At 43.6% G+C, this 20,845-nt stretch overlaps 1 protein-coding gene across 4 annotated transcripts; it reads right to left on the bottom strand.

Annotated features, from left to right (window-relative positions):
- Nucleotides 1–1,384: 1,384 nt before the first annotated feature.
- On the bottom strand, nucleotides 1,385–18,960 carry CRK (CRK proto-oncogene, adaptor protein). Of its 4 annotated transcripts, none has more exons than XM_087751715.1 (3): nucleotides 18,624–18,960; nucleotides 10,657–11,192; nucleotides 1,385–4,776 (listed from the first exon to the last, which is right to left on the bottom strand). In XM_087751715.1, exons 1-3 carry the CDS (start codon nucleotides 18,865–18,867, stop codon nucleotides 4,639–4,641), a joined length of 918 nt encoding a protein of 305 aa, XP_087607841.1. In that variant the 5' UTR covers nucleotides 18,868–18,960; the 3' UTR covers nucleotides 1,385–4,638. The 4 variants fall into 4 exon arrangements, with proteins under 4 accessions (XP_087607841.1, XP_087607842.1, XP_087607844.1 ...); XM_087751716.1 differs by lacking the exon at nucleotides 18,624–18,960 and adding an exon at nucleotides 18,167–18,585; XM_087751718.1 differs by lacking the exon at nucleotides 1,385–4,776 and adding an exon at nucleotides 7,576–7,749.
- Nucleotides 18,961–20,845: the final 1,885 nt, after the last annotated feature.

The following is a 20,845-nucleotide window of genomic DNA, read 5'->3' as shown; positions in this document are numbered from 1 at the left end:
CTCAGGTAATCTCATTAAAAGGCACTCTTGGATCGCAGCTCTGCTGCAGCCAAGTTGTATGAACACTGGAGCAAAGCTGGGGGCAGTACTTTCACCTAGGAAAATTTAATTTTTTCCCATCTGAAGCTGATAGAATAATCTTTATTGCGTGGAGACACAACAGGAAAACTTGGCTGGCATCTCAGTACACTCAAATGCAAAGGCACTCCTTTAACAAGTGATGTCCCACTTGAAGACTCCACCGAACAGCAGTGACTGGGAAAGTCAGCAGCAGCAGCCAGCCAACTGAACGCGAATCAACTAAAATCTGAGGAGCCATCGGCGTAACGCAGCGACTAAGGAAGCAAATGCTGCCCTTGCCCTTACCAGCAAGGAAGATGAATGATTACGGCAGTACTAACGTGAAGAGACTGGTCCTTGTGTGCTTTCAGGAACAACGGACAGTTAAGCAGTGTCCTAATGGGGACAACAACATTTTCCAGCAGCGCGAGCCTGTGGAAGCAGGCGGCACGCCAGGAGGCCAATGCTTTGAGGGATTTTGCGTGCCTCAAGGTTTTGGTCCATGACTACGGCACACCAGGCTAAGGAACCCCCCGGCGCGGAGCTGGAGCTGTTCTTTGGTGCCCACCCCAAATTAAACCCTCTGGCTTTAGATCTAGTACTGCCATCAAGATTCTTATCCTTGGGGGCCCGGAGGCCACTTCCCCTTGCAGCTTTTAAGGATTACAACGGAAAACGCAGGTCTAATGCAGATTCACGGTACAACTGTTCTCCCAGATGGGATACAGGCATTCTGGTCCTCATTTTCTGTGCTCCATCCCTCGACAGTACACTGCGCAGCTTCGTCTTCCATCGAAGCAGCGCTCTCCCACTACCGCACGTAAAAGTCCTTCTGAACCCTTAGCAGACTCTTGGACAAGATTCTTGCTGGTTATTAATTTGCATGCTCAATGTACATTTTTACTGACAATGCTAGGAATGAATAAAGAGCTGTTTATCTTCCCAGAGAGACACACATCACTCGGAGAACCCCCAAACTACTTCCCGATGCACCTGTGTAGGCAGAAGCGAGACCAACAGCTACGAAGTCTCACCTTAACATTCCTCATGGTGCCCTTCCGCGGTGAGCATATCCTCTTCTCCCCACCCCCTAGCCTCAAGGAACTCATTGGATTACAGAAAGTCGCCTTGTTTCAAAAAGGCCATAACATTTGACTGGTCGATAAGTTACTTTAGTTACTTCGGTTTGTCTGAAGTCTGCAGGTGTTATGTTTAATCGTTTTCATATGAGTATGGCCAATTAAAAATGGCCATACCCGCAGTTCTATTTTTAGATTATTAAATGCAAGTATTCCAATGACAGCTGATGGAAAATGACACCGAGTCAAAGTTTTGGCTATACTTTTATTTACTTCACATACTATGAACATATACATTACATGCTACAAAAAAATAAAAAAAGACTTTAACTGTCAAGAAAGTGATTAGTGTTATAATACAATGGCACATGTTCATATTTTTCTTCAAACGGGTTTGGTTAGAATCCTTCCCCAAAACCATTAACAAAAATGAAGTGTTTTACTCTTAAGATGATTAGAAATATTTGCATTATTAACAAATACAATTCAAACAGATTAACAAGATTTAACCAGGTCAAATATTAGTAAAAAGGCTGGGGTTTACCAAAATGAAATATATATTAAAAAAACATAGCAGCCAGTTGTACTTTTTAGTGTGATATAATGTGTAAATGCACCAGAAGAACACAGTGTAATCGAGCATTCTGCTTTGACGGTGTGTTTCTAGAAATGATTATCCTAGTTCTAACACCTGCCTATGCACAAGAGACCAAAACCACAGCCAAGTAGAGACAAGGGATTGTGACCAACGTTCTTAGCAATGATTTTTTTGCACGCACCGGGGAGAAGGGAGGGAACAAACAGAAGAGGATAAACAAAGGCCACAAAAGGATTTAATCTACATGTTCATGAACATATGTGCTACCAAGCTCTTCAAGGAAAACAGGTAAGTTGAAATGTCTATTTCGTCCAAAAGCAACATACTCATTTCTACCACCTATGAAACAAAATCACATTTCGGCTTAGAACTGAATAGTGGAAAACAGTTGCATTAATGTATCAGTTTACTAAGAAAAACAGCTTGACAAGAACTTAGGATTCTAGTGCAACAGCAGCTATTAAGACTCCTCTAGTTTCCTTTTCTTTTCTGCTCTTTCAAAGTGTACAAATATTCGCAGTTTATACAGTCTTAACAAAAACACGTCTACAAAGTCTGCAGGGTATTTTCTAGTTAATTCAATTTATGTCTTTCATATTAAAAAGGCAAGATTTGCATAATAAAATTCCTTTCAGAAAAAAGTTCTTTTGGTATCTTAAAATAATGGCTGATTGGAAAGGTACAAACATACAGGCTTTCATTAACTGCAATTGGAAGAAATACTTCAGAACAAACTGTGTTACTCTAAGAACACACAGTTCATTATGTTTCTTTTGCAATACCTGAAGAAAAATATAAGCATATATGGGCAACTGATAAACTCAGTATTAAGTCTGTTATTTAGAGTGCAGCTGTTGAGAAAAATCAGTCCTATTAAATATCAAGGTCAGAGGAAAAATACAAATTAGCCTTAAAGAAACCAACGTGTTACAGAACCTAGAGTTAGTTTCTCAATTTTTTCCCTCAAAGGAGATTTTGTACTAAGCTAGAAGAGATGCCACAATCGCTGGCCTACCGCCCTGACCAGAAGGGCGATCCAAGCTAGAACAGCACTGCGACCCCTCTGTTAGGGTTCTTCCTACACCACCGTCACAACGGTCGGTTTTCCAACAACCTTCAGTAGTGCTCACGAGAGCGGCGACGGGAAAGTATAATGAGTGCACGTTGGCATTAGTCTACAGAATTAATGAGTGCCCGTTACCTGAAAATTAGTCAGACTTGCTGATGGATTAGCTTTGAAGTAAAACAGCTAGTACTTAAATATAACAGAAATATTATCGTTTCCAGCATGTTACACGGTTCTGAGGTAAAGTGTTACCAGTATTCTGCTGTACGGGTCGGTGCCTTGCAGCAACAGCCTTTGCAGCGGGAACTAGCCCTCACAGCATTTACAACCAATGAGCCCTTCTCCTCACATGGCTCCTATCATCAGAAATAACCTTTTTAATTTGATACTATTTAGAAAAACTGTTCTGTATGGATTACGCTGCCGTTAAAAGTTACAAGATTCGTTTGCTTAAGTTCGGTCACTAGAGTGCTGTTCGGAAAACGATCCAGGGTACAGGCAAGGGATAGTTACTTCAGTGTTTAATTTCAGTTTACAAAACTTACTGACTCCATTCTGATTTATGTTAGAGAAAACCAGATCATTAGAAGAACAGACTAAAAAAAAAAAAAAAAAAATCAAGCAGTGCACAAGACCGCCTATCCAATGCACTGGCTTGCATTCTGAGCTCTGAAGCCATATTTACTCTATTATGCCTTTTGAGAATCAATCCAGAAGCACACAAGTATTTTCCATTAGTTTATTAAAAATAAAATCCTCATGAATTCACTATCAAATATTTTACAGATGGGAATTAGACCAGAAGAGTCCCCAGAGTAACTTGAAAATAAAAGTAGTATTTGGTTTGTCAGTTCACCATGTTTGACACTGATTTGTACTGTAAGAGTATTGTACAACAGGAGTATTGAAGAATTCTAGAAAAGTTAAACTGGCCCTATATAATTTAATTTTATTGGAAAGCAGTGTCAGTATTTTAGTATATTTAGTGAATCAAACACTGCTTTAAAGCTATGCATTAAAGTGCTACGCACATATTTTTCAGCACTGATATGGATGTTTACACTTCCATAAGCCTTATATTTGTGGATAAAAAGAGATATCGGTGTGTTAATAGAAATCTGAATTTAAAATCAGCTGCTATGTTTGAAGCATCAACAGTACTGAAGAAATCAATCTAGTGTCCACAAAATTCTAGAATTCCGAGGCTGATTTGATCTGTCATTTACCATTAAAATGGTAAGCATCTGTAAATCATAAGGCTGTCCCCAACGGGCTCTACGTAAATCCGTACTGTGCAGAGTTAACTACCATACAAGTACGACACAGCCTTTCTAGGACAGAGAATTCAGGATGGAAAAAAAAAAAACAAAAAAAAAAAACAAACCACGGAGAAAGCTCCAGGATAAATTTGTGAAATTCCTATCTATACATTGAATTGTCTAAGGTTGACGTTCATCGCCTGAGGAAGAAGCAACATAAGCAATAGGACCAGAGAGAGCTATAGACGTTATCGTAACACCTACGTTACTGCTTTCTCCAACTGCTGCTGCTGGCAAGGTCCAGTCTGCTGTGCACGTGGACATAAGCAGGCATTACAACCTATAATCACGCACTAGTTCTGCCACTTGACACACGAGTTATCTACTGTCGTACCCTGAATTACTTGACCCTTGATTAAGGAATGGTGGTGTTCAGTCCCAGGGGTTTGCAGGTTATCAGAATGCTTGAACAAGCAATACTGCTTTCAACATCTGTCGGAACATAGTCTTGATGGCATCTGCAATAAAAACAAGTTGAGATTGTTCCCATCTGTAAGCGCAACTGTTGAGCCACACTCAGCTGAAGTCCTCGTCAGGATTCTGTTGATCCAGCAGGCGGACGTGCGTGAATGGAAAGTGCCCGCGTCTGCCGTTACATTCTCCTTCCCACTGACCGCTCACGTTTATCTTTGTGACCTTTACCAGCTCACCGACCTGCAGGATAAGAAACAGGGAGGCGTTACAACTCATAAAAACACACAGGATGAGCTGCTACCCCTCCCCTTCGGTGTCAGTCACCCCAGTGTACCAGATACATTCCTACACAACATAGTTTCAGTTCGACCATTTTTGACACACCAGCCTACCACCCAATGTCATTCACTCCTGAAGAAGGTATAGAGAGAAAGAAGCACCTAGATCAGGTGAGAACCACCTCCCTTGAAGAGCCTGCAGCCCAACACCCGTCCTTCAGAGCGCTCTTGGGCCTTGACATCACCCCAATAACCGCACCTCCCCGAACGGAGAGGCCTGCACTCCGCTGCATCAGCGGCCTCGTTAAGGGAGGGGAGGCTTGCAGGGTACAAAGCGCACAGGAATCTGCAAGCTAAACGGCTCCGTCATTCTGAAATTGCACTAAGTGCTTTTCAGGTAGTATTGAAAAAGCTCTGGATAAGTGGGGGATATAGATAGATAGATAGATACAGCCACAGATTATAAAACACTGGGAGCATACGAGGGGGAATAGCAAGTAGTGCCGCAAGGCTGCTCTGCTCTCACTCTGAGCATCCACAACTAGCCACGCCTAGAGGCAAGGCCGATGATATTTCGGTCTTGCCCACCATGGATTTCTCGCATAAATAAATTCCATGGGTTTAGTAAAGACAATTGATGCCCTCTACCTCTTATACCCGAATTGTTTGGCTAGAAAAAGAAAAGAATGGTTACTGTGGACCGATGAAACAATACGCTCTAGTTTAAAAGTATCCAGCTGTAATGTACTACGCTAAATAAAAGCACAGTAACGTATCTCATATTCTAATCTCCAACCTAATACTCACATAACCAACGCTAAAGGTATCGTCCCCCTTTGACAAAGGTGGAACTCTGCAGAGCAGTCGCTTTCCCAAGGCTGTGCAGTCACGTAGCTCAAGCCGGGGCCACAAGGCTAGGCCTAATCAGTCCCCAGCTCTGCTGCGTCTTGAAGGGTACTTTTATTAAGTAGCGCTTATACGACCTAAGCAAGCACAATTTACATTGTAAAGACAGTCACTGGAGAGATAATAAATGCAGCATTGAAAAACTGTCTACCCATTTCTACGCCTCTGTGTAGAATTTTATCAATAATCTTATTTGCAAGTAACACTCAATGGTTTTCAGAGTCTTTCCCGGGTCCCAGATGGGGAATGCTTTGGGACAGATACATTCTATTTTCTGTCACTAATACTGTAAATAAACTCGCAAGGCATGGCCACAAGCCTTACTGCATTCATCCAGAAATTCACTGAACATACAGTTACTAGTTTACACAGATGCTCATCACCGTGTTCCAAATTCATCCAAACTAGAATCTCATTATTCTCACTTTCCAGGCAGCGAACGAAGAACAAGGAAAACAATTTAAGATGCTACCAACCTCCATTAGCTTTACAGGTTTTAATCACTTGCAATCTTTTGCCAGAACAGCTTTTAACAGTTCATAAATTCAAACCACTACATGGACATTTAATTAAGCTTCCCATACCTCGGATGATTACTTATCCGGTAATGAGAGGCACGCTTGGGACTCTGTCTGTAGCTCTATTTTCTCCTTTCGTAGTCATTAGTATAGACATCTTAATGTATCATATTTTGAAGAAAATCCTCTTATGTATTTGCTACAGGCAAAAAGGAAACCTTCCTCGACTACTGAATCCTAGCGTCAGCTCTTTAGGAATTTAATCTTGCAGCATGTATAATTTTGCTACTGCTAATAATCACTGGGGGGTTGTACCAATAATACTCTGTTGACCAAAACAAAACACCAGCTATAATTTAACGTGGATAAGATTAAATGTGACAATACTAGAAGCAGAAAATCCTATTTCCTAATCACAACCATTACAAGAACACTACCCGAGATAACTTTGAATTGCTTCATACCTGGACACAATCTACCTATCAGCCTTCAACAGAAGGTATATAACCTCCAACCCACTAGGAAAGAAAAAGCACAAGTTGCACTTAAGCTTGCTATCTCTAAGGTATTTCTCTTGGACTGCTGGCCTCTGTGCTCTTACTGAATATCACCCACTACTTTATGTTCATGTAGAGTTTCTCTCGGATACCTTACGGCAAACTCACCTGCAAAAGGTGGGTTCGACAGTGCAACGGCAGTGAGCGAGAGTACGGGATGCTTGCGACACTCCCTCGCTCCCAGAAGCATCCTGTAGCTGTTTGTTTGGGTTTCAGGGGTGTTTCAGGGTCACTGCCGCAAAGCGATACCCATTTATAAGTTCTCCTTACTATAAGAAGCTACACCCGAAATTTGCATTTCAATAATTGTTAGAAGAGGAAAGACCTCTGAGCTTAAATACTCCTTTTTTACCATTACAGTAATTTCATTTAGCGACCACTCTTGCTTTCCGATACAGTCTTTCATTCACATTTCATTTATACTTATCTTCTCATTTCATTTATATATATATCTTTACACCTATCAAAGCAGGACTGACTTTAAGTAAGCACGGGTCATTTCACAAATGCTAGCTTAATAAAATGGGTCCGTTAGTTCCTTAACAACTTACAGCTCTTTCTAGATCTGCTTTGAAACTCTGCATATTAATCTATAGTTCAAATACTCTCCTGAAGACAATACAGAGAACCTTTAAAAAGAAAATTACTCATTATTACAAGTGCCGGAATTTTAAAACATTTAGACTAGAACTGGACTCTGAATTCTCCTTGCTTTTACCATTGACTTATGGTATTATCAGTCGTATCGTGCATCACCCACCAAGCACAGCACCTCAAGAACAACACTGTACCCTGCTATAAAGCCAGATTTCTCTCAGTCTTCATCAGAAGTTTTAAAACTAAATATATCCCATATGCATCAAAGCAAAACTGATGGTTCGTGTGAAGACTTCTGTATGCTGTGGTTTTATTCCAAGTACTCCTCTTTGGTAAGGTCAAAATGGCAGAGTTCTGCTACTGTTACAAAGAAAAAAAAATACATTGATCGATCTCAGAGTCATTCACCACAAAGATCTTCCCTTTTTCTCCTCTCTCTTCTCTTAATTAATACAGACTGACAACTCCTTGAATAGGTCCAGTTACAAGCAAAATAAAAGTTATCTTCTCCTGCTGAATCTTTTTTCCATAATACAGCACAGCCTTTATTAGAACATCGTTTGCTCTGATCCTCCTTCCTCGAGCTCTTCAAAACCACGTCAGTTTTAAAATAATACAACAGTACAGATACTCTGTTTGCAGTTTGGGCCAAAAACGTTTGATGTTAAGAATCTATTTCCCTAAGAGAAACACTGGGATCCACCCCCACCCATGAATCTTGCCAGATTTAAGGATAAGAGTTTTCATTTGGAAAGAATCCCGCTTTCTATATTTATAGTTATTAAGAGGTCTGGGCAAAAATGGACTGATAAGATTTACATAATGCTTTCTACTAAGTTATCTAAGAAAGAGATCTCTAAATAAACAGAGAAGGAACACCATGAAGTGAAAGGGAATGTGAAAAAAGGAGACAACGAGAAACAGTACTTTGATAGACAGGATGAAGAAAAACTTGCAGAAAGTGAAGAGCATGTTGCTATTTTTTCCTGTACAGACATTGACAGCAACTCAGCAACACTGTGATTTGAAATGATAAAAGCTGCGAAGAAGCCAGGAAGGCCTACTAGAAGCAGTGATACATGGCTCACATTTTGAAACTAAAATTTCCCAGTATTATATACAGAATAAAGAACCACCACTGTGGTTGCATTTCTTAAATGTAGAGCTGTAGCAAGGCAGGAATACATCACCCTAACCAAGAGGTTCAACATGTTAACTGGTAAGTACTTAAAGAAGTTTACAAGGCCTACAAAGGCCGTTGTTCTAACACAAAGGTAGAAAGACGCTATAAATCTGCCTTACATCCTTCCACAGCTGGGCAGGGCCTACACACTTCTCAATTCCCCCCTCCCAAACACGTCAGCTACCTGGCCTGTTATCACCAGTCAGTAAAAGACACCGCGGTGTGCAAGCTAGCTCAGAACAGAGATGCTCTCCACGAGAGGACACTAAGCACAGCATCCTCGGCAGATCACGTGAGTTTTAGCGGAGAGGACTGAACTAACAGATCAGCCACGGCACTCACGAGCTGCTCTTTAGTGCGCAAAGGATTTTGGCTTTCGCTCAAAGTCCCTTGTGATGGCCTGGATTATCGGTATTTTCTCACTCTCTCCATTTCACTCCATGCTACCAAACTGTGAGCTGGGCAGCGTTGGGTTCTGCTTTAAGTGAAATAAAATGTAAAGTTAAGCTTAAGAGGACACGAGTAGCACACTAATAAATAAAAGCTTAAGAACAAAATCCAGAAGGAAAACCAAAAGGTTTTGATAAATATGCCACAACATAAGATCCAGTGGCTCAAAGAACCTCTACCATCTGGTAACTGCAACAGTTCACAATGACATTCAGGAGGATTTCCAAGCTCCAGGAGGTGGCTGGGTGGAAAGAGTGAGAAAAAGAGGGAAAGAGACAGCATTTTAGGCTGTATGAAAGTCTGAAGGTTAAAATCTTCACGTTTCCCCAAAACGTGGTGAGTTGGCATAAATCTCTATACCTGCTTCTTAACCCAAAAATTTACATTCTGTATCCTGGCTCTCTTGATTCAGAAATACAACAGAACGTATAGTGACTCGGAGTATATTTACATTGCTTCCCTAGACAAATTTTTACCTACAACGGGGAAAAATCTGACATCTCCCAGGTTGTACATCAATGGTCGCATCTGTAGAATGCGCTGCATTTGCCAGTTCTGTACCGAAGACACATACCTAGAGTTGCCACATCACTGAAGTGCTTTTGTGCTATGCACGATTAAACAAAGTATTTGAGAGTGAAGAGGAGATGCTCTGACTCAGCACAGAAACTGTTTTTTCCCAAGTACTTAAAATGTTATACAAACAGGAAGTCAATTAGGTATCAGGAAATTCCAGAGCCTTTAGCTCAAAGACAGCCTAGATTAAAGGATACAATTTACATATCATCCTAAGGCAAAGGTCTGCCACTGAGAATACCTTCGTCTCAATTTCCTCAAATGTAACTTGGGGGATAACTATCTGATGTGTAGAGATAGAGCACTCTCGTCTCCTTTTGAAGGGGGGGGGGGGGAAATCAAAAAGGGCACGTACAAGTACTTGATCCTATCAGGAAGTGAATCAACCTTAGGGAAACTCACCGCTTTCCTACAAATCATGCTCCATCAATCACTGCTTTACACGAGACCTCCCTAATGAATTGGAATGTATGTTCCTGCTTCACAAACTAAAAACCAAAGTAATCTGCTTGAGGTCAAGATGTTACGATAAAACCCTATGTGTGATCATCATCATCATCTCAGTCAGTGTCATTTTAAAGTGACAATCAATGTTTCCACTGATTGCTTTTAAGCTGCTGACAGACTGAAAAAAAAACCCAAACCAAACCCAAACAACCCAGCACACGTTTTAAAGATTGGGGTGAGGCAAGCAACAGCGAACACAGGTTCAGACACACAACTTATGAACTGCTCCCACTCCCTCCCCCCAAAAATAAAGACTTCAGAAGTGAAAACACGGATGGGGAAACACTTATGTTAGTGATGTTCGACAAAAGACATGATATTGGTTCAGTAACCTAAACATGCTACAATAATCAAACTCTAGTCTACAAGTGACTCTAGTCACTTATTAATTTAAAAAAAAAAAAAGCCTTTTTCCGTAACTTATTAATCATGATGTAAAACCAGTATTACAATGCTTTTCCCTTTCTTATTCCTACAAAACTATAATGTGATTGAAAGGGAAATCCCTTGAACAGATCTCTTCTTTCTAAGTTTTGCCCATTATGTACCTCCAAAGCCAAGGCTGTCTTGTCGTAGGCATTAGGGACTCGCTTCTGGATAACCCGGGCATAAATAGGGCCATTCTGAAGGTTAGGGAGCGGAGTGTTGATGCTGGGCTGGGCATAGGGCCCTGGCTCCGGCCCACCCAGTGGTTGTGGGTGGGAACTATCCTGGTTACCTCCAATCAGAGTAGATACTGAAGCAGAGGAAGGTCTATACTTCTCGACGTAAGGAACAGGTATCATTCCCCTCTTTCCTTCGCTGTCTTCTGCATTCCACCATTGCTCTTCAGGTTTATCCCGGATTCTCAGTATGTCTCCTTTCTTAAATGGAAGATCTTCTTCATCGTTTCCATTAAAGTCAAAGAGAGCTCGCACATATTCAGCTTCCTCCTGCCTGAGGATAACACCACTATTCTGCCTGGATCGGGAAACCGGTTCTATCAAGGTCGTAGTGTCCAAATAGTGTATTTTGTAGAATTCCAGTAAAGATGGCAAAGAATCAAACTCTTGGTCACCTATTCGAAATCTGGTGGGATTCAACCCTGAAAGAAGAAGGCAATATGTCAAAGAGAGCATACAACAGTTACAACTGTAAATTACATATCTGAGAAGACGAATACATTTACAGATAAGTAATTTGATATTGAATTCAGTCATCTTTAGATCAACATTCATCATATTCGGCTCTTCTCTGTGCTTCTAATCAAAGGCAGCACTACTGTCATCATGTGGACAGAGTTTTATTTTTAAAGATTTTGTCAAAGACGGAAAAAAAAAATTGTTTGGCACTGCCAAGCTTCCCAAATTAGGATAGAAATATCTCATTTCCTCGAACGTTGTATGGGCCCAACAGATAAAAATGTTCAGTGCATCTGAGTTTCTCAGGAGCTTACACCATTTTCAGTAACAGACAATTCCCTTCTTCCTGTTTGATGCTCTAATCTAGAAAGCAAATGAAATTTTGACAGCTCTAAGTTGTTTCAAAAGGACAACACTGCAATAATGGTTATTTACCTGTTGCAATGTATCTCGGGTTAGAGGCACGGACACTACAGAAAACTGCTGAGCACAGCAGCAAACAACTTATGTGAATGAGCAAATGAAGTTATTTTTCATTTTGATACAAGGTACCATTAGAGAGAATTATGTACAGTTTATGCAAGGCAAAGCAACAACATATGTTTTCATAATGGCTATAATTCAGTCTTTTAATCTCAAGTCTTGTAGTTTGCCATATTTGTCAGATGGAGCCTAAGGTATAAATCTGAACCTCAAATACATTAAAATACAGATGATGTTCATATTCAAGTCATTAGAAGTATCAAAGTGGAGCTATCCATTTCAGTTTTCAATCTGTGTGCTGCACTTTTTATCCATTTTACGTTCTCCAGGCTCAGCTGGGGAAAAGCATACACATGATGTTCTATTTCCACCATGCACCATACACCGTGTAATCAGTTATGGGAAGAATTGTGGAAGGCTGGGGGAGGGTAGGGGAGAGGAAAAGATTTATGCTTTAATGAGTAACTCTTAGCAAGAAAGAGATGCTTACTTTGCAAGTCTGTGTCTCTGCAGGGAATATCTAACAGTTCCGAGCCTTAGCTCTCGAGTACAAAGCTAGCAGAATTCTTCAAGCTGTCACTGATCCAAAACCCCCTTCAAAGTAGCACTGTCAGCACGGAAAGCTAACAGAAGAAGTTCTTTCAAGAGAGCAAAAAGGGGTTCTAATAGAGAAAAGGGCAGATTCAATAAGATCAACATAGACAAACACCCGATAAGTAAGTTTTGAAGTATCCTGAAGGAACATAAACATCATGAAGCTAGTTAAAGGAAATTCAAAGAAGCAGAACTAAGTCATCGGAAAACGCACATTTGCATGCATTAACAGCCCTGAAAGACTCTCAAAAGAAATCAACACAAATGCAATGAGCCAAAAACCAAAAGCAATACCCTCAAAAAATTACAAAAAAACCCCCCCAAACTGGCATCACCAAGAGATAAGGAAGCTAATGTAAACATCAGTAAGAAATATGAACCCAGCACGGAAAGGGAAGATTCCATCTTATTCTCCCGAAGCATAGTGCCGAAAAGATGCAAAACCCTCTCGACTTACAGCTCTAGAGTAGGTTTGTCAAAAGAAAAAGTCACAGACATTTTAAGAGGACCAGGGCAAAGATCTTTGAAGTCATACAGAGAAGACTGAATCTCGGGTAAGTTCACTGACATGGGACCTATTTCACATGACAGAAATCTAGAGCCTGGAACAATAATTTACCTTTGTAAAACCTGCTACAAGCTGACTCAGTCAGGAGGCCGAGATCTGTCTCCAGTAAGTGTAAGTATGTGTACACAGAAGAATCATAAACTCATCGGAAATGAGCAGTTCACCAGTAACATTCATCAGCCTTGTCAGCACCTAAATCATCACTAGGATGAACAAGGTTTTTTGTGGTGTCTCTTTTTTTTTTTCTTTTGAACAGGTTCACCCTCTTGAATTAATGCATAACAGCCTCAAACAGCTGCCAAATGTACCTGAATAAAACCAAAGTTGGACTCTAAGAGGAAAGTCCGCTGGAACCTTATGTATGGGGAAGGAGTGACTGAAATCAGTGTACTCTATCTTGGAAAATCATAGTCTAAAAGACATTTTTCATAACTGAAGAAGAGTGAGAGAACACAGACCCTCCAAATACGTTCTAGGATCAGAAAGATCAATGCAATCCTTGACGGGACAGATAAGCAGCAGAAAGGAGAGACATGATCTTCACGAAGAGAACGCTCCCAGAACACCACATGCACTTCTGATGCTTTTGTTTTAAAAAGAAACTGAAAGCAGCTACAAAAATGGAAGGCCTGGGAAACCTCTTTGCAACAAGAATCTACGAGCTTAATCCAAATTAATTACCAAAGCATATAAAGGCAGCAACCTGGTCACTGTCCGGAGAATTTACATAGAAGACTTCTAAATTCACCTAAAATAGGCAAAAAAAGGACAAAATAGTTGCAAGTCACAGGTCGGAAATAAAATACAACTACACCTTGCCAAGCACATGGTAAACTCTCCATCAGTTTAAGTCTTTTGTGTCTACTCTTGTTCAGCTCCAAGGTAATGAGCTGAATGATGCTCGCTTACGTAGCAGGGAAACAATTCTACTCACTATGGGCTTCGAAGTTTTGTCATTCCCTGGTACAATGAAATTCAAAGATTAACAGATTTCAGGCTCAGAGGAATTCTTCAGCTTCTTGTTCGAACCGCAACACTTCTCAGACCCGTAGGCCAATAGAAAAATTAAGGCAAGATCTACCACAAGAAGAAGTTCCAGCAACAAGGCAAGTGTTTTTTGGAGAAGCAGAGCTGGTTTTCTTCATAATTCTGGGACAGTTTTCTTGAAAGCACAAGTTTGAGCAGCACATTGTCCTCATCTTCTGAGGGCTCTCAGGAAGAGGAGAAGGCGTATAAAGGTAAGCCGAGCTACTGGAGGAACTTTAGCCACTTCCTATTAAAGCTGGACAACCAGAGTACCAGAAATTCTCTTCCCTTCTCCCCAGCTCTGCAGGGCCGAAGGACGAAGAGCTGCTCAGCTCACACCTCTACCAGCAGCACTACTCAGCTCTGCAAGATGACCCCTTTGAATGAGAAGCACAAAGGGCTGAGTATCATCTTTCTTACTTATGCCATCCTAGCTCCCTCTGTGCTAGGACTTAACCTGACTCCAGCCATTTCAGCATGTCAGAACAGCTAGCGAAATCTCTGCTCTCAGGAGGGTGAGGAAAGAGTTAAAATCCAAAGCGTCCCAGAATTAAAGAAAGTTGCAAACCTGGACCCCGTCAGTTCTCTGCTGATGACACACATTCCCTCCTGAAAAAACACTTTTACACTGTATTGGCTTCAGATCAGTCTGGAAAATATTGCTTATATGTTTTAAATATTGTACAGATACTGGGGAAGCAGAGGTATAAAACACCTATATTCCACTTCTTGAGAGTGCAGGCAGGCGGCATAACCACAAAGCAACTTCTCACTTTCTCAGACGTCTCAGGGGTTTTACATTTCTCTCTTCACTCCAACTGTGTTAGTGCCACTCGGCAGTTTTCTCTTCATTCCCGAGCTTTGGTAGCTTTTCTTTTCAGTGCAGGGAATACCTCGCAGAAATACAGGTTTTCATTTTTGTTTCTAGATCTAGTCTGTAAGGGTGCCCCCCCCAATTTATAAAGCATGTTTTGGGCAAGAAAGCTGTTCTTATCATGCAGGGTACCGAGACACAAGGCTCTCATTTCAAAGTAAGACATCACAGTGATGTAAGCCAGTTTCCTCCTGCAGCATATGGGAACTCTGCTGTGAAGGCATCCCATTCCAGCCTGTGTGTTTCCCCCACTCCCATAGGAACACCTTTTTTCCTTGTTCTTAAGTACCTGCCTACTCCTGCCTGAGCAAAACAAGTAAGTACCCATGAATGCTCCATAAACCCAGTAAAACCCCGTTCGTTGCCTCCTGAGAAGCTCTAAGCACAGCAGGAGAATATTCTTACAGGAGTTACACATTGTCATTTCTGCAGGTAATCAGAGGATGAGAGGAAAAGTAGATGTCTAGTGCACACACTTCCCAGGCTTCCAACAGCTTGCATTTTAAGACCTTAATACAAAAAAAACCCAAACCCCAAGTGTCAGAGTTAAATCATACCACTCACACAAATCTAAAGCCATTTCATATAGAGTTGAGTATGGATATCATTATGTAAAGATTATACTACTCCAGGAAGTACAGTCTGAATTTTTTAAAATCACAATGGAAGTGATTTAGAAGCGTAGGTTAAACAGCATGTTCTTAAAATGCATACTCAGTGAAAACACCACCTTCCACGCTGTATCTGTCATACCTTCCTTCTTCAGAGAGACAAATTTTACAACTCTAAGGGTTCTGGCTTTATCACATTGTACTTTCAATAGAAAGCACATCTTTCTTTAGATATACGAGGCATTTTGTTTTCGTGCACATCATACCTTTCTACCCCAGACTCACTGCAAAGATACGATGTATTTAAATATTTCCTCTATTGTCCATTACCGTGCTAATGCCTGCATGGAGTACTTTGTCTTGTTTGGGATTTCTTTACCCTGAGACTGTGATATTTGATCACAAATAGATACCCTAATTCTGATTCAGTTGTTAATCTCCATCTCCACTGGAAACAGAGAGTTTTTCTTTCCCATAATTCAGTGACTTATCCAATTTTCTTTTAATGGTCTTAAAACATTTCAGGAAGACGTAGCTATTTTGAGAAGTTCTGTTAAATTCTTTTTTTCTTTATGCTGAAAAATCACCTGCAAGAAGTTAGAAACTGCAGCATATCAGGCAAAAGGTGAAAGTAACAAAAAGTTAGCAAGTTTTATACTTTAGAAATGGAAGAAAGTATCACGTTTTTGTGACACTATGGCTTTTTATATTAGGGAAGCCAAAGCTCCTCATCTCATTCATTCTGTACTGAAGCTAGGTTCCTAGTATCATCTGCACACAGCAGCGTCAAGCAGTCATGAATTGCATGCACACTTACCGAGACAAACAAAAATCAACCTAAGAACCTGATCTGGCATATTTAGATTTCCCAGGGAGAAGTGTGCATTTGCCAATCAATTGCTAAAAAAAACCTATACCATACAATTAACACAGTAAAGTTGTTCTTCCTAATGTTTTAGCTTGACCACAATAAATAAACATCACGTTTTGCAAACATCTACTCATTTTACTGCATTAGCTTCCCTATCCAAACGTGAAATCATCTTCTATCTTCTACCAATGTTTCCATCTCCCTCCCATTGCAGAACATCCCCCCACTTACTTTTTTCTGAAAGAAAAACTTAGTTACACTTTCAGTGTAATTTAATACACACACCACCCATGCCTTCTTTCTTTGGTTTGAGTGTGAAAAGAGAGCATTATCAGCATGGAGGCATGATTTATTTAAAACTACTAAAATCTCGGCATAGAAGTATCTGTGGTGCAGGAGTGATGTATCACCTATCCTCAGAACATCCGGGGGGGGGGAAAAAAACCAACCAAAACATAATTATACTTTTTAACATATATCAAGCCCACTGTGCCAACAGCCTACACAGCTACAATAGCAGCTACTCTTCTAAAACAGATAAAGATTTAAATCAGAAGAGAATACCTAAGAGACACTGAGCGATTTTTAAAAAGAGCACCAGAACTCCAGAGTGTTTTAACACCCATAACATAAGCCAGCCCATAGAATGGCACGAAATGTTACTAAGCTTAGGAATATAACACAATAAAAAAAAATTTAGGATAGCTATGTGCTAAAGTGATACCACAATAACATAAAAATACTGTTTTTCCAGAGATGAGTTGCTTTCTGGAAAACAACTGCCCAGAAGCGAGAGGCACACACACTCTAGTGTTTTTCATCACTACTGTCTTTAAAATCCAAATAGGCTGGATTCCCTAACAAACCATCCTGGTAACTTATTCTGCTCTGCGTAACACCAGTCATGCATTTCCACAATCCCCACATCAAGCCTCCGCAAACCTATGGCAATAAACCTCTGTCTTCGCAGACATGACGCAATGGGGAATCCACCACCTCTTGTGGCAAACCATTTCATTTCACTACCTGCAGCAGTAGTGGCTTCCGCTTTGCTGCCAGCTGAATTCAGCCACCTTTAACTTCTACCTCGTGGAGCTTTTCGTGACTTGAGTGCACCCTGCAGCTGTAGGAGGTTCCTGGGATAAACACGATGACTTCAGGCTTTCCCAAATTTGCCAATTTGAAACGTTCCCCTGAGCAGGGGAAATTACTGTATAACGGTGAAAACCTACTGGCACCAGTTTTATTTTTTCTTAGATTATCTCCTTCTTAGTCAACTACAGTCTGTGCAGAACCTGAAAAATCCTTTCCATAACAAGTATTGTTGCATCTTCCCGATATAGGTCTCTTATCCCAACCCTAGATCTGCATCAGAAAGTGACTGTCTCTGTAGCAATCCGTACACTGTTTACTTTCTGCCAAATAAGTTCACCAAATCTCTTACCACACAGGTTTACTACACTTCAAAATCAGGTAGCGGCTCCTTTCTGAGATGCTAGCAAAACACCCACACCGTTTTGCAAGCGTTAATATCCAAGCTTGAGCAGTTCCGCTACCAATTCCAGTAATGCCCCCAGCAGGGATACGGCTGCCTTTGTACTGCGTGTTCTCATACATCTGAGGACACTGCATTGCTGGGGGCTCTTGTCCATTTAGTTACACTTGTACTTGCGGACACGCTGCTTCTCACGGCGCGGCTTTCCGTCTGACACAATCAGTATCTTCTGCTCTATAAGCGTGACACTTAAACACGTTGTTTTCATATCAGACGTTAGGTTTATGAGCAATAATATCAAACTTTCGTTTTCAATACACGGGGGGGGGGGAATTGAACTTCACATGTGATTTAAAGGAACAATTGCCTTTACATTCCTGAAGAGTTCCCACTACTTAAACTACCCACACAATACTTTGATTCGTGACTTGAAATTTAGCCTCCCCGTCTGCCTTGCAACGCAAAACTCTCCTGTCAGAATTCAGACTTTCAGATGACAGTCCCGCAGAACCGTCCCCCAGCCGAGACGGCACGCAAAATCCACCAACTACGGTTAACCGGCTCATGAAAACAAAGGAACGTGCGAGCGCTACGGCTGCAGGATCTTTCAGGAGGGCTGCAGTAACTCCGAGTATCTTCAGCTACGCTCCGAGGTCGTCGGAAGGCAGGTGCAGACGGCTCGGCTCGGCCAGCAGCCCCAGCTGCAAAACGCGACTTAACTCCGCCACAAAGAGCGTCGCGACTTGAAACGGCGCCCGGGGCGGAGCGGAGCCGCCCACGGGGAGGCGCAGGCCGGGGCCCGGCTGCCCCCGCTGCCCTCCCCGGGGCGGCAGGGGCTGGGGGGGGCACCGCCAGCCCTGGGGGTCACTCACCCGGGGCCCCAGGGCCCTCGCCGCCGGCCCGCCGGCCTGCCGCCGGCCCCAGGCTGTTGACGATGTAGTGCGAGACGCGGGAGCTCTCGGACACCGAGAGCACGAAGTCGCCGGGGATGGTGCCCGAGTCGCGCACCAGGAAGGTCCCGTGGCGCTGCCCCTGCAGCAGCGACACCGCCTCGGCCCGGCTCAGCCGCCCCCAGTACCAGCTCGCCCGGTCCTCGGAGTCGAACTGCCCGGCCATGGGGGCCGCCCGCCCGCAGGCCGCACTCGCTGCCCCCCCGCCGCCGTGCCCCGCTCCGCGCCCAACCCTGCCACCCAAAATGGCGGCCCTGCCCTGATCTCACCTACCGGATGTGACCGCACGCGGGAGACGTGACGAAGCGCGTGGCGTCATCCCCCCGCGCGGCGGTAGGGGGGTGGGGTGGGGCTGGCGCACGCGCACGCGCACGCGCCGTGAGGGCGTGAGCGGGTGCGCGCGCGCGGGGCGGGCTGAGGCGGGAGGCGGGAAGGCGGCGCTGAGGGGAGCGGCGGGAAGGCGGCGCTGAGGGGAGCGGCGGGAAGGCGGCGCTGAGGGGAGCGGCGGGAAGGCGGCGCTGAGGGGAGCGGCGGGAAGGCGGCGCTGAGGGCGCCTTCGCTCGCTGCCTCGGTACCGGCGAGGGCTGCCCGCCGCCGGGATGGCCCGCTCTGGGTACCCGAGAGCGGCAGCCACCGCCTCCAGGGCCGGTCTCTCCTGACGCCCTGCCGGTGCTCTCACATCGGCTTCTCTGTCAGGGGCGCCGGTGTAGCCCGGCCCTTGCCCCAGGAGGGCGGCTAGGACTTGTCTCTGCCGTCGGTACGTTCCGTTAGGAGGGCTGCAGGGTGCCCCCCTGAGTGTCCCCGTTCCCCGATGGCTTCCCGGCTTCTGCAGCTCGCTGTGGGAGCGCCTGTGAAGCCGGGCTTGTCCCCACGCTGAGGCTGCAGCTCACCGTGCTTTTTCCTCCAGAGCTGTGGCAGCAGCTCCTGCCCTCACCTTCCCTGCCAGCTGCGCGTTCCCAGCACAGCTGTTTTCATGGGACTACATGCTGAACGGGGGCCAATGAGCTGTTCTGGGTTAAAAATAGCCCTGCAAAAGAAAAAGGTTATTTTTATGCACCGCAGTTCACTGACCATGTTACCACGGGGGCCTGCGAACAGGGAAGAGCTAAAGTTCCACTGGTACCACACAGGAATGTGTGTGTGTCTGCGCATGCACAAATTAAGAGTGATGTCTCTAAGAAGGGAGCAATAATTACCACTTTTAGATCATTCTCCAAGATCTCTTAAATTCCAGAGTAAGGTCTATAGAGCCTGGATAAATGCGTATTGCATTCTGTTCCAGCTCTCCTCAATTCTGTGAGCTTTTTCCAGAAAGGAATGTGCTTTTTCAACTGTGTGGTCTCCATGTGGCAGCGCTTGCATGAACGCAATGTTAGAGCACAGCCGTCCTTAACCGTGCGGTGTTCCCGCCCGGCTGACAGCACCTCTTTTTCCTTGCAGGGCACTTTGGAGCCCTGCGACCGCCTCCTGATGGGACCCTGGCGTTGCGTCAGGTAACCGGGGCTGTGTTAACCTTCACAATATCCCAGGGGAAAAATACTCTGTCTTACAGGTGGGAGCCTGGGGTTCACCAAATGTATAAGAAAACACCAGGTGCTTGATTTCAGCTTATCTGGTGGTTTAACAAATGAACATCCTTCCTCCGCTGATCCTGTTCTCTCTCCAGATGGACTGTAGGTAGGAGCCAGGCATTATTTGGAAGCTAGAGGCCCAGTTTCCCTGGTGACATGTGGCGCTCGCTAGCCAGCTGCAGAAGTAGCACGCTTCCACGCCCAGGTTTTTTACAGATTTGAAAAGCTGCAGATCCTTGTTGAGAGCCCAGGACACTGGGGGAGTTAAATCACAGCAGCAAGAAAAGATGTCTGTTCCGTTCAGTTGTTCACAGACTTCAAACAAACCAGGACTATCTTAACAATGGCAAAATGCACCATTTTTCTGACTCCTGCCAGACCGCTGTAAAAAAATTCTCCTTTTCGCTGAGGGCCCATAAACTGCCCCTTTTCCCCTCCCTTCCCGGTCCCCACCCTTGTACCCCATCTCCCCGTTTTCATGCAAAGCTACAGGAGCCGGTGGGGGTTGTCACCAGGTTTGGTGTCTCGGCTGGAAGCAGCTGGGAGCCCTGCCGCAAGAGTTCCCTCTGGCGG

The sequence above is a fragment of the Nipponia nippon genome, unplaced genomic scaffold, assembly GCF_047370975.1.
Source record: "Nipponia nippon isolate SJK-2023a ecotype South Korea unplaced genomic scaffold, ASM4737097v1 scaffold_15, whole genome shotgun sequence".
NCBI classification, from domain to species: domain Eukaryota; kingdom Metazoa; phylum Chordata; class Aves; order Pelecaniformes; family Threskiornithidae; genus Nipponia; species Nipponia nippon.
Note: the sequence above shows the minus strand (reverse complement) of the source record. Positions and strands in the feature narration are given on the sequence as shown.